At 34.7% G+C, this 14,339-nt stretch overlaps 1 protein-coding gene across 1 annotated transcript in view; it reads right to left on the bottom strand.

Moving 5' to 3' along the window:
- Nucleotides 1–252: 252 nt before the first annotated feature.
- INTS2 (integrator complex subunit 2) overlaps nt 253–14,339 on the bottom strand; it is a 51,569-nt gene continuing 37,482 nt past the window's right edge. Inside the window, exons 15-24 of the mRNA XM_006899452.1 lie at nt 12,633–12,737; nt 11,489–11,653; nt 9,896–10,097; nt 7,403–7,528; nt 5,494–5,692; nt 3,645–3,896; nt 2,684–2,791; nt 2,449–2,554; nt 818–994; nt 253–714 (exon numbers count right to left, since the gene is read on the bottom strand). Of these exons, the coding sequence (XP_006899514.1) occupies nt 545–714; nt 818–994; nt 2,449–2,554; nt 2,684–2,791; nt 3,645–3,896; nt 5,494–5,692; nt 7,403–7,528; nt 9,896–10,097; nt 11,489–11,653; nt 12,633–12,737 (1,610 nt within the window). The 3' untranslated portion in view covers nt 253–544. The remainder of the gene's footprint in view (nt 715–817; nt 995–2,448; nt 2,555–2,683; nt 2,792–3,644; nt 3,897–5,493; nt 5,693–7,402; nt 7,529–9,895; nt 10,098–11,488; nt 11,654–12,632; nt 12,738–14,339) is intronic.

The raw sequence follows: 14,339 nt of genomic DNA, 5'->3' as shown, positions 1-14,339 counted from the left end.
TTTTGTATATTAATTTTGCATTACTATAATTTTTAAAATCTTTGAGGCTTCTATTTGAGTGTTTAACTCCTAATTTTTCGTGACTTCGCTCTTTCCTTGATCCCTTTTTCTCCCTGCCATTACTGCATCACTGTAGCATTCTCTCTCTCTTTTCTTTTTAACAAGCTAAAAGTTAAAATAAATACTGAGGTTACTCACAGATTCATTTTTGTAAGAAATTAAAGGCATAGCAAGCAGTCTCTCTCCACTTCTAAACTAAACATGATGCCAGATTCACTTTCTAGTAATGAGTTTCTTAAATGTGTTCCCAATAGGGAAAAAAGTTCAGCTGCTAGAAAATAAACGTACCAGCAAATCTGATCCAAAGAAATGCCTCCAATCATATACAGGCAAGCATAATTTTCAGAGTTCTAAATTATATTCATGTTGAATGGAATAATTTTAATAATTCCAAGACATTACTGTTCCCATCCAGTTTTACACTTGTTTTAAAATGCAGATTCATGTTGGGCATTATGCAACAGCTTCATTTTTAAATTTTTTTTTAAATTCCATTAACACTCATGTTTATTATTTCAATTATTGTGCTTTCAATGCAGTGACAGAGTTGTACATCAGGATCCATGCTTCCAGTGTCCCTGGATCCATTTTTATAAGATAGATTTTTACAGAGTCCAGACCATCCACTTGGTTTCTCCTTTATCTGCTGAAGACCTAAAAACATAAAGAAAGAACAATAAATAGAGGCAAGCGATGTGGAAAGGATTTTGGGCTCTTTGTTTGATATTATAATTCCTGAGAATAAGCAACTACTTACGTGTAATAATAGGATCGATGTCTCTTGTCTGTGTGGCAACATCAGAGGCACAGACCTGCCCTATTTGGATCAGCAAAGACATAATATCCTCATATAATGGAGGAAATGCTCGACAAAAAGACACCAAACTTGGCAGAGTTGGCATGAAAAAAGCATATCTCTTAGCTTGTGTTAAAACTGTTGGAAGGAAATGAAACAGATTTCACTTTACAGATATAAACTGTATAGGCAGTAGGCCTGTACAATGAACTACACATAATGCTCTGTAAGGATACAAAATTTTCTGTGACTTGATACAGTCCCTGTCTTCAGGGAGCATATAGTCTTAGTCAATCATCGCTCAACATACAAATTTAAATTATGTATAAACACTGCAATAAAGTATTATTATGATATCCTTTTTCCATATGAGAAAATAAACTCTAGAGATTAAGAAACAGGTTTAAGGTCACAGGCCCATTAGTGGTAGAAAAGGAATGGAACTCAACACTTTAACTCTTAATGACGACATAAACAACTATAAGATAATGAGGTTAATCAATTAAAACAAAAGCAAAACACAATGCATGGTAATGATTGTATGAAACACAATGAGAACTAAGAATAGTGTATGCGAACTTTGTAAGCAAATCAATATTAAAAAGAATAGAAATGCCAAGGTTAGAAACATGGCTTACTTAAGTGATAGTAAAGCTAATTTCACAATTAAGTGAATCATATTTAAAAAAATAAAAAGAAAAGCAAATAAGATCTTGAGACAACTGTGAAAGAATGTTAGCTAAAATATAATTTAGAAGGACTAAATTATACAGCTTATTATTATTTTAAGTAGTATACTTTTATATCACTTAGCCTTCATACAAAGTCAGATAAAATGTTAAATATTATTTTGAACTTAAGGAAACAGTATATTTAACTCTTATTTCTACATAGAATTATATTCTTCTGGAATTCTAAGTATAGTCATAAATCACTACCTGTTGTCTACTGAAGTAATTATGTATAAAAAGTATATTTGGATTCCATTATAAAATATAAAAAGTTCTATATACTAGAAAGTAATGCACATGCATTCATAAAACTAGAGATATAATATGCCTACTAGTCTGTGAATTGCTCTATTAAATAGGAAAATATTCAAAAGAATAGTTTAAAATACAGCAAAAGTTCCTGAGATTATAGCCCTTAGTCACCCTTTGAACCTGGAACAAAATTCATCCCTGGGGCTCAATTTTCACTCAAACAGTAGTCAGGCCTATAAAGAGACCAATAACATCAAGAAACACGTGCCACTCAGAACAATCAACCATAAAATACTAAAATGGCAGCATCTGCCCAGAGATAAAGCTCAGAGGCAGGAAGGGGTAGGATAGAAGAATTAATGGAAATGAGAATCACAAGGATGAAGAGATAAGAATATGGTTTACATTGTAATTCACATCATAAAATACAAATGTGTATGACTGGTTGAACGGAAAAACCAACATTTTCTATAAAATCTCACGGAAAAAAAAAACCAAACATGTTAAACTAGTAATTAATTACCCAAAACATACTCTGGAAATAAATCCAGAAGGTGAATATACGCATTTTTATTTCGTGATAAGTTGTTGTTACTGGTTGCTACAAACCTGTTAGCAAAGTTCCCATGACATTGACAGCTAATCGGGCCACACTGAGTGATTTTGGTAATGCATACTGGATACACAAGTGAGAAAGCAACTGGATAGCAAATATCTGTAATACAAAATCCAAATATCCCATGTTTTGGAAGAATATTTTAAGTATTGAAATTATAAGTTTTAATATCCATATAACTGGCAATACTTGGATGGAGACTAAAGTTTTTTCTAAAATGCTCATTACCTGTTTTTCAAGTTCTGGCTGTGCAATGAGCTCAGGTATGAAATCCAGACAGATGTGCATAGATGGAATACCTGCAACCGTCAGAGGCAAAAGTGCACATGGATAACCCTACCTCAACAAGAAGGGAAAGAAGGTTAAAAAGTAAAGAATTTTATGTCAAAGACAGATATAATATAAACAAAGTTTCACTTCCTTTCTATAAGAGTTGCTCAGAAGGTTACAGTATCCTATCTATATCTTGGCATTTAACTTTTCTGATGCATTCGAATAAAGCTAAGTTATTGAAAATCATTAAATGGGCTTTTTAAAAAAAAATCTGGATTGTTGCTTTTTCTATGAAGATGGTGCCAAAAGCGAAAAAGGAAGCCCCTCCCAAACCTGAAGCCAAAGCAAAGGCATTAAAGTCCAAGAAGGCAGTCCTGAAGGCCATCCACAACCGCAAAGAAAAAAAAAAAAGATCTGCACTTCGAAGACTTTGAAGGCAACCCAAATATCCAAAGAAGAGTGCCCTCATGAAAAATAAGTTCGACCACTATTCCATCATCAAGTTTCCCCGACCTCTGAGTCAGCTATAAAGACGACAGACAATAACAATACACTTGTGTTCCTTTTGGATGTCAAGACCAACAAGTACCAGATCAAACAAGCTGTAAAGAAGCTCTGTAACATTGATGTGGCCAAGGTCAATACCTTGATTAGGCCTGATGGAGAGAAGAAGACCTATGTTCAACTTGCTCCTGACTATGACGCTTTGGATGTTGCCAACAAAATTGGGGTCATCTAAACTGAGTCCAGCTGGCTAATTCTAAGTAAAAAAATTTTTCACCAAAAAAAAAATCTGGTTTGTCTTCCATATTGCATTTGTATTCTCTTGGGTTTCTAAATGATCTCTATTAAAAGATATTCAAAGTCATCAAGAAAACTCAACTCAACTATAAAACATCATTCTTTGAAAACTGACCTGAAAATGAACAAGCTTAGCAATGTTTGGATCCGCAATATACATTTGGTGCAACAGACAACAGATAAGGCACTGAACTTCTCGCAAGTTACACAGCAAATTATCTTCTCCTTCTTCCATTTCCTTATTTGGAGTGCTGGTAGTAATGACACTTTGTACATTCCATAATAAACTGTCTGGGTTGGCCCGCTTGCTTTTCTCTTCTTCAGTCGGTAAGCAAATCTCTAAGAGAATCTGGACAGCTGCACTATCCTACAGGCAAATAAATAATAAAACAGAAGAGGTTTCTAAGAAGTATATTTAAAAACCAAGTTTGATTCTGCTTCCACATTAATAGAAATGATGAGATAACTAGTTTCTTCCATGAAAAAGAAAACTACGTGAAAAATCTACGAGACAGTGGTTCTTGCCTTTTTAGTGTCTTGAATCACTTTAAGTCTGAAGAAAACGACAGATTTTCTCTCCACAAAAATAAACATATGTAATCACCATCATCAAGGAGGAGAGATTAAAAAAAAAGAATAATATATGCTTCTCTGAAATATAACCATTTCCTGAGCTAAAGCAATTATTTGATCTGTGTGTTCAAGAACATAATTATTAAGTAGGGCAACCTTACTTTATAACTATCATTCTTGGGTTGAAGGGTTTGGGGTTATTAACTATTCTATTTTAATCTGCAAAGGTTTGAATTCTAACCCAGCATTTACTAATGTGTAACCCTGAACGAGTTAGTAAACCTCTCTTAGTCTCAGTTTACTAATTATACCCTGTCACTGAGTCAATTCTGACTCATAGAAACCTTTCATAAGTTTCTGAAGAGCCATGTTTTAGAATTCAAACATATTAAAATTTTGTAGCAAAATACACCAATATTCACATAAAAAACGACAAAAAAAATCCTAAATTGCTTCAAATCAATTAAGGTCAAGTTTTTCCACCAAATTAGATCAATTGGTTTTTCTGCCAAGTGCATCACCAAAAAATAAACAGTTTGTTTCCATAGATCTTCATATTTCTGAATATAGATGAAAAGCCATGCTACATTGTTGTTGTTGTTGTTGTTAAGTGCCTTCGAGTCGCAGGCGACTCATAGCAACCCTGTGAAGGAGAGTACTCAACACTTGGGTGTCTTTCATCCTCTCTCCAGGTTCATAGGGTTTCCGGAGGCAAGCTATTATGGAAGTGGATACCACTCCTCCTTCCAAGCTTGTTTTAATTGGGGAGCTCCACCTCACTCTGTCTGCACTGGGTAGCCACCCAGTAATGCATTTGACACATCAGTGTAATAGTGTTCAGCCTCACAGAAACCAAAAGTGACCGCTGTATTGCAACTTGTACACCAGGGCTATACGACCTAGAGGAATGTCTGAACAAAAACAATGAAAGAAAGGCCCGAGGGCTGACATTTACTGCTCCTAATTCCACTAAATGCCAATAAAATTTCAGAAACTTATTTCATACTAAGAAAACAGCTACAGTAAAGTCCCTAAATTGCTTACCATTTAGTCATACTCCATCAGCTGGATTACTAAACAATGACTATGAAATAATTAATGTTATAAAATAAACACTTTTCTTAAAAAAAAAAAACAAAACCAAGACAACGACTACTTAAGGTTTCAGTAAAATTCTACATAGTTGTAAAAGCATAAAGATTATTTCTGATTTTATTAACAGTCTTTCTGGTATTCAGAAGCAAAAGCAGTACCATTAATATTGGCTCAGTAATAAAGAGTGCACAATATACCACCCTGGTACAAAAATCATGTGATCTGCATGCCGTCTATTCAATTTATTTCATTAATACGGAAGCCTTCCCTTTTTTTATTCCGTTTCCGTTTATTACCTGAGCAGCTAGCAAGGCATTTTTCAATTCTTCTCTAGTAACTTCTGGGGCATCAGTCTGTCCAATTAAACCTAATGTATTATTCTGAGAAGGCCTATCTTGTTCGGCTGTTTCCTTCAGATGAGCACTAAGGTAAGCTTTAGAAGCAAGAAGATATCCATTCAACATGTGTAGAGTAATATCCATCAGTGGGGGGCATCTGAACACAGAGAGGGGGAAATGAGAAAGAAAAATAACTATAAATCTAGCCTGAACATAGCCAATCTATTTTAAACAATTATATTTTCACTTTAGACTTACTGCCATTTATTCTCTTGACTCCTGTTTTCTAGGAGACACTTAACTTGCCAATTATATTTAGCTGCTTTTGCCATTTCAAGAATGCCATCCTCATGGCAGATAACAGGTATTGTATATGCAGAGGACATAACACAGTTTTTCTGACTTCACTTTCATTCCCTTCTAACCTATCTAACACAAAGCCTCTCCTCCAATACGATTTCCAAAATCTTAGTTTTTCAAAAATAAACCCTCCACTTTCCTTGCCTTTTTTCATTCTGGCTTCCACACTTTCATCCTCACTTTTTTTCTCTGAATATCTTCACAGTCCTTAGCTCTACCATATTGTATTTATTCATCTAAAGTTCATCTTTCTCCTTTAAAACACTACTCAGGTCTCATCTCTTCTACATCTTTTCTCAAATTTCAACAGTAGTCACTGCCTACCTTATTCATCTGTACATAACCATCTTATTTAACTTTTCATTTCTTTCCCCAGGAACATTATAATCAAAATTCAAGCCAAATCCCTCAATTTTTATATTGCTAGCTATAACAATAAGATAATATTAATGATTCAAACGGATGGTCTTTTTTATTTTTTTAATTGAGATTTTATTGTAAGTTTTAAAGAACTTAGATTTCCATTCATTCATTCATTGCTGCATATTTTTCTCCTTGCCCTCCTCCCCCCAGTTAGCTTTTTTCTTGGGGAAAAAAGTTCTTTCATTGTTATAGAACACCACCCCACAAGACCATTTTACTATGCAGCTCTTATTCTGAAATCTTGTCATACCAATAATACCTAATCATATATTCCTTTTATACAGTTCTCTCCCTCATCTATTTCAATGCCATGTACATTATTTATCCCCTCTTTTCTTAGTTTCTCCCCAATCCCATATCAATGCTGTACTTTAACAGTGGCATTATACAGTATTTGTCTTTTTGTGACTGAGGTATTTTATTCAGCATAATGTCCTTGATGGTCACCCATTTTGTATAATATTTCATGAGGTTTTGCTTTTCAGTGCTGTATAATATTCCATTGTGTGACTATATCATAGCTTTTCTATAAATTCATTTCTTGATGGGTACTTGGGTTGTTTCCAACTCTTTGCTGTTGTGAACAAAGCAACAACAAACATGGGTGTGTATTCATTAACTGTCTTTTAAGATGAAGTTACCTGAAAGCAAGTCTTAAATCTGAAAGTTTGCAAATTATAACCAATGTGAAATCAGGACATTCTTTCCACAATCAAGGATGCCAAGGTGCCAAGAGGGTCATTCAATTAACCAATATTTTGATTACTAGCACAACATACTATGAATTACATCATCAAACTTCCTATTTCAATGATTTTTTTAAAAGCCCTTTTCTACAATGCTAGAAGAAACAGTGTCATCCTGATTTTAACCCTGAAAGAAAGAATATCTTGGCTTTGCAGTAGTCAAAACCAAGAATGACATTTCTTTTAGGATAGATCATATATCAAATATTAAGCTGAATATAAAGTTCACAGACCATAAGGCCCATTATCTGTAAGAACGTTATGTAAATGTTAAATTGAGTTTCTTTTGATTCTCTAAAGCACAGCTCTATAATAAAAGTGCAACTCTTAGGACATACCTGTGAACCCTCTGATCACACCTCAGGACAATGAGAGGATCAATCATCAGGTCATTCTGAGTATACTTTTGCTGTCGGACAAACTTTATTGAAGGTTGTAATGCATTAACGGTCATTACCCACAACCTGATGAAAAACCAATTACATGCTCAAGAACAGTTGTATTATAATTGCAATCAACTCCCTGCAGCCATCTCATTCTTTTATTACTAGAAATATATATTCAGGAAAAAACAAAAGACCCAGAAAGCATAAAAAATAGTTGTCTCTGAGCAACTAGAATCTAAATTGTCAAATACTATTTGACTTTTTAAATTATGTGCACTTATTACTTTGTAATAAATTTATAATTTTACTTATAAATTTAGTTTACAAGCAAATTAAATTTATTAATTTTATTTATAGATTAATAAACATAAGTTAAATTCTAATAAACCCTCAAACAAAATCCATTACTATGGAGATAATTCCAACTGCTGCCCAACAAGACATACAACTAAACTAAACAACTCCATAGGGTTTCCAAGTCTGTCAATCTCTCTGGAAGTAGATTGTCAGATCTTTCTCCCAGGGAGGAGCTGGTAGTTTCAAACAATCAACTTTTCATTAGCAATCCAACACTTTAACTACTGTGCCACAAGAGCTCCTTAAATTCTAAGTAAAAATTAAGCCTTAAAAGTACAAATACTACAAATGGAGTAAATCTAGGATAAAAATCCTACTGGCATAAAAAAAAAAAAAAAGTACAAATAATGGGTACCCATGGTGGACAGTGTTGGCTGGAGCTTCCCGACTAAACAAGCCTGAAAGCAGAGCGGCATCCACTTCCGAAATGGCTTGCCTCCAGAAACACTATGTACAAACAGTGCTCAGGCCTTTCATTCATAGGGTTGCTACTACGAGTCCTCTGCGACTCGACTCGACGGCACCTAAGAACAACCACCACCACCAAAAATCTTATATGGTCAGACCTGGTATTCTTTGGGGTTTTTTTGGTTGTTGTTTCTTTTTTTGGTTTGTTTGGGTTTTATTATCATTATTTTTGTGTGTGTACCGTCAAATCAGATCTGACTAGTACACGGGGAGATTATCTTTCCTTCTCCAGCAGAGTATCTGGTGGATTTGAACCACATACCTCTGGAATTGCAGTGCAGCTTCTTGCCACTAAGCCACCAGAACTCGCCTCTTTTTGTATTTTTAATTGATTTTAACAAAAGTTTACAGAAAACTTAGATTTTCATTCATTCATTCATTGTTGCACATTTCCCTCCCTACCCATTTTTTTTTGTTGTTTTTTTTTAAGAGGTGCCAAAGTGATTCTCATGCAATCTGTTGCATAATAAAAGATTAAAGACAAAATAGTTCACATTTTGTTTCCTAAACTTTGATGTATATTACAAAATACTGGAAAATCTTTAAACAACACTGATGCCTTACCCTAATCATGGACATTTAAATTAGTTTAATCTTATTTAACTGGCATGAGATAGAACTAGACATCAAAATATTTTTTTCCTGTAAGAGTTCTCCATGTCCTTCTTCACTTTAGTCAAACATACTAAACTCTCCCTGGCCAAATAGTACCACAAATCCACTCTCTTACCTCAGTGTATTTGCCTATTATAGAGGAACAGTCTCCTCCTTTTCCTCAGAAACCTGCTAAAGTGTCAGCTATGATTCAGTTTTGACTCGACAGCATCGTTAATAAGGAGTGATTTCATGTAAGTGGGTTCATGTGTAACTTGTACATTTGTATTTCATTTATTTCACTCAGCATAATGTTTGCAAGGTTTATCCCCATCGTCATATGTTGTTGTTGTTGTTGTTAAGTGCTCTCGAGTCGCAGGTGACTCATAGCAACACTATGAATGAAAGTCCTCAACACTTGTGTGACTTTCATCCTTTCTCCAGGTTCATAGGGTTTCCGGAGGCAAGCTATTACGGAAGTGGATGCCACTCCTGCTTCAAGCTTGTTTTAATCGGGGAGCTCCATCAAACACTGTCCACCATGGGTAACCATTATCGCCATATTATAACATTATTGTCATATGTACCAAAGTTATTTTTCTTTATGACAGAATAATACTGCCTGTGTATATCATATATTGTTTATCCACTCATCAGCTGATAGACATTAGTTTGTTATCACGTGCGCATTAAGATTTTTTTTTTAAGCTCACCAGGTGATTTCTTGTGCAGTCAAGTTTAAGCAATGATGGACAAGAGTACCACAATTAGTCATACAACTATAAATAAGAGCCCACTTCAAAAGAAACTCTGCAAGTTGGAAATGTTTTAAAGCTTTTACTTCTTAAAAGAAAGTTTTACTGATTCCTTAAAGTTATAACACTTTATTGTCTTCAGAAAGGCATTATATTGAATATTGATGAAAAGTAGTCTCATGAAAATTTTCTTCAACAATTAAACTCAGATTATTACATATTATCATTTCTATATATTTATCTATTACATGTAATAATATACTGAAATTACCTTCTAGGCATAACTGTATTAAGAACCATCCATAATTTATTGACTGTTTGAAGAACTCTCCGTGGAACACCTGAATTCAACAGCTGGTTCATATTGGATGTTAATACCTCTGCATATGGTATAAGTTCACTGGCAGAAAGTAGGGTCAAGTGTTCTAGGATCTGCATCACTTGCGTATGACTTACTGGGACAGCTGAAAATGCTAAAAAGAAAATTCAGTAGTCACAGCCTAAACTGAAGCTCTCAGAACTGGGCATTAACATTGCTCTCTTAGATTATATTCTGAACACAGGAAACTATATAGTTTAAAAAGTAAATCTTTAAAAAAAGTAAAACTTTCAATCTAAGGCATAGTTTTGGCTAAACCTACAAATAGAGACCTTATGAAAAAGTCATAAATACAGGTGTACTTCATTAGGAGGAAAAAAAAAAATCTAAATTTTAAAGTCATATCAGCAACCCAAAGACAGTGTTATTTTCCTAGTGATTCATTCTTATTTTAAAATCAATTGGTATGTGAAAATACACCCATGCATTACTCTTGACAGTAATATTCATTTGAAAGATTAAAACTTCTTAACTTAAAACTATTTAGAACAGTGATCTCCAATATAGCAGATATTAACTACATCTGCTACTAAACACCTGAAATAGAGCAGGTCCAAATGTTTTGTGTAAAATATACATTAAAAAAAAAACAAAAACAAACAAAAAAAAATACACATCAAGTTGCAGAGACTTAAGTATAAAAAAAGAAACCAAAATAATGATTTTATATTTATTACACACTGAAATATACTGGATATATTGTGTTCAATAAGATATACTACTAAAATTAACTTCACCTATGTCTCTTAACTTTAATATGACTACAAGAATGTTCAAAATTACACGTGTCACTTACATTCTATTTCTGCTTAACAGTACTAATGTAGACATTATTTTATTGAACTTATTTCTGACTAGTTTATGACCTTCCTAAAACTATACTAATTGTTTAGTGATACAACATGTAAGAAGGAAACAGATAAAATTCCTTAAGCTCAAAGAATTAAAGTAGGCCCTTGAACAATATAAGCTTAAATTCACAGGCCCTCTCTCATCTGGGCTATTCTGGGGTGGTTTTTTTTCCCCCTGCTGCTATTGCAGAAAGTTCAAGTACTTTAAGTATTATGTCCACTAAAACATTTTATGAAGTAAATTTCCACTTTACAAAGTAAATTTCCACTCTGCAAGAGCTTGAAAGCCTTAACTAATGGCTTTTGAAAGGTCAAATGTGCTTAAAATATATTCATAAAATACTATCATCATATTGTTGTTGTTGTGTACCATCGAGTCAGAATTGACCCATAGTTGACCCTCCAGCGAGTTTTTAGAGACAGTTGCACAGGATGAGACTGCCCATCCTTCTCCTGCAGAGCAGATGGTAGCCTCAAAACTAGTTCCTTTGGGATTGCAGCTCAGCTTCTTGACACTAGGCCACCAGAGACATGCAGGAAAATTCAGCATTATTTTTAAGATCTCAATGAGCTTACTACTTCTTTGGACTAACTGGGGAGAAAGGCTATATGGAATACAACTATGCAACTCTACCTTCTTGGAGTTGGTGAGGAGAGTGGTTTTTAGCATTATCTGTCAGGAGCATTCGCCTTAGCAGGGCATCGGTTCCTGTAATTTCTTCTTCACAGATCCAGTCATCCACAATACACAAATGTGGGTAGTTTGTTGCAAGAAGACGCAATAAAGCAGAATGCAAACCTTGAAAATGTACAAGAAGTCAACTAGAGTCTCCATTCTTAAACCCCAAAGGCTTTCCCACCACCATCTCAATTTAGGAGTTAGAGCAAGGAAATTCTGATGAAAGATCTCCAAATGATATGATTTAGTTAAGAATCACTACCTATAATGGAGATTCTCAAGCTGTCCTCTAACCCATGCCAGTTTGCAAGTTTCCCATTAGGTAAATGAGGTAAATTTATGTAATACAACAGGGTTCAAAGTTGAAGGGTTAGGGAAGAATGCCCATTTGAAGAAGATCACATACAGTCTAAAAAAAAAGACCAGTCAGAAATTCTGATGAGCTTCTGTAAAGCATACCCTCTCTTCCAATCCAGTCACCGCACTGTGACCTACAAGGCTCTTCACTTCACCCTCATATTCTTCAAGACAAGCAATATTGCTTCTAAACAGAGGCTTAAAGATATCTATTAACCTTCCCAAACTCACACACATTCAAGTAGGCCAGCAAATAGAAGCAGTACTACTTATTTCCACAAGAGGGTATATTTGTCTTTCTTAAAAATAGTTAAAGATGTAAAGGATAGGGAAACCCTTTCATGAACTCAAAAGCTACAGTTGATCTTTTTTTAGTCACTTATGTGTGTACCTGTTAGGTTCAACTACATCAAATTAGTTTTTTGTAGGTCAAAAATAACTGAATATTTGCAATCTCATAGAGTTCAACTTCTAAGGAAAATAATGCCTGAAAAGAGAAACCAAACTAAACAATTTATATGGGGCTTGTTGTGGTGTTTGGGGTTTTTTGTTTTGGGTTTTTGGCTTGTTTAGGGGAGGCAAGAAGAGATTGAAAGGGGAAAATAGTAGATTTAGTGAAGGAGGTAAAAAGAAATTTCACAAATATCTGAATTTTTAACAACGAGCATCTATCACATTCTTATGATATTTTAAACAGTATGTTATTTATTAATTAACATTAGCAGTAAAAGTGAGTAAATACCTCCCAATTCCTGCTGGAGTCCTTGAGCTTGTCGAATAAGGAATTTGATAGGAATCTGGTCCATCAGAGAAGAAGAATATGATTTGGGCTTTCTTTGCATTGCAGCTGTCAGTAAGAAATAAAGGGTGAAATAAATCGTCAGAAACAACAGAAATCTCAGCTTTGGAAGCCCAAATGGGAACAAAAACACCAAAGTACTTTTCATTTAATTAAGATGTAAATGATGATCATAAAGGATAAAGATCACTATCTGAAGAATAAATGTATAGGAAGAACAAGATCTAGAAAATGCCCTGAAATGTAAAATGTTAATGTTACTTACTGCATGCCAGAAAGTCAGAACCAACTCATTAGCTGACGAGTGTTTAGAGGAGGTTTTCAGAAGCTGCAAATTGCACAGGACGAGACTGTCCATTTTTTTTACCAAGGAACAGCTGATGGATCAATAGGAAAATTCATCTGTACTAGTGTGTTACATTAAAAAACCAAACAAAACCCAACAACTATAATTGAGTCAAAAGTCACCCAGACATAACAAGGAAAACAAAATGCAGTCTTAGTCACACAGCATGGAGCTGCATGATTCCAATATAACTCAAAAAAGAAGGCTTGATCATATCATGGACTATAACTATGACTAACTCTAAGTTTAAAACAATATGAAGCTGACTTGAGCCTCTTACATTTCCTACAGTCAGCCAGCTAACAGTTATTTCTTAACTTTGGTTCTTTTTCTGCTATATTAATTCATTACCTATTCATCTTTTGTTTGAGTATCTAAAATGCCCCAAATTTCCTGGCTCCCATTTCTCATCTCTAAAATCTATCTTCCACTGTCCTTTTGTTTATATACAGACTAAAAAACAAACAAACGCAATGCCACTGAGTCAATTCTGACTCAAAGTGACCCTGCATCAGGTTGCAGATGCTATAAATCTTTAAGGAAGGAAACTGCTCATGTTTCTCCTGCAGAGTGTCTGGTGTGTTCCAACGGCAGACGTTTTTGGATACCAACCTCACTTTCTTAAATAGAAACTGAAAAATAATTTAAAAAACAAGCACTACAAATCCAGGATCATACCTGAAAAATCAGGCTCCACTCCAGAAATGTAAGAATATTATTCAATGAGTTACAGAAAGAAACCAAACTAATTCTCTTGATAAATGTCAAAGGTTTTTCATTAATAAATTATTCTTTTAAGTTATCACTGGAACAAAGGAATTGAGAGTTTATTGTGAGGTGCTACTGAGTTGGCTCCGACTCACAGTAATCCTGTGTACAAGAGACTAAAACCCTGCCCAGTTCCTGCACCAACCTCACCATGCTTGTGATGCTTAAACCACTGTTACAAGTCACAGTCAATTCACGTCACCGTGAGCCTTCCTCTGTTTTACTGACCCTCTTACACTTCCTAGGGTGTTTCTGGTGGCTGAGTTCATAGGGAAGCTGGATGGCTAATCCAAAAACAGCCACTCTACAGAAGCTGGAATCCATCAAAAGCTCTGTGGGAGAAAGACTGGCAATCTCCTCCAAGGCAATTTACAATTTCCAAATACTTGCTGACGGGTCAGTTTTAGGTCAGTTCCAATTCAATGGCAATGAGGTACTTTGAGTCTACTCTTACTAAAATGACACTCTTTCCCAGGACGATTTCTCCTGAAAACATGGCCACAACATATGAGACAAAGTTTCACCATCTTTACATC

Source organism: Elephantulus edwardii, unplaced genomic scaffold (assembly GCF_000299155.1).
Source record: "Elephantulus edwardii isolate Elephantulus edwardi_28Jun2011 unplaced genomic scaffold, EleEdw1.0 scaffold00257, whole genome shotgun sequence".
Lineage (NCBI taxonomy): Eukaryota > Metazoa > Chordata > Mammalia > Macroscelidea > Macroscelididae > Elephantulus > Elephantulus edwardii.
Note: the sequence above shows the minus strand (reverse complement) of the source record. Positions and strands in the feature narration are given on the sequence as shown.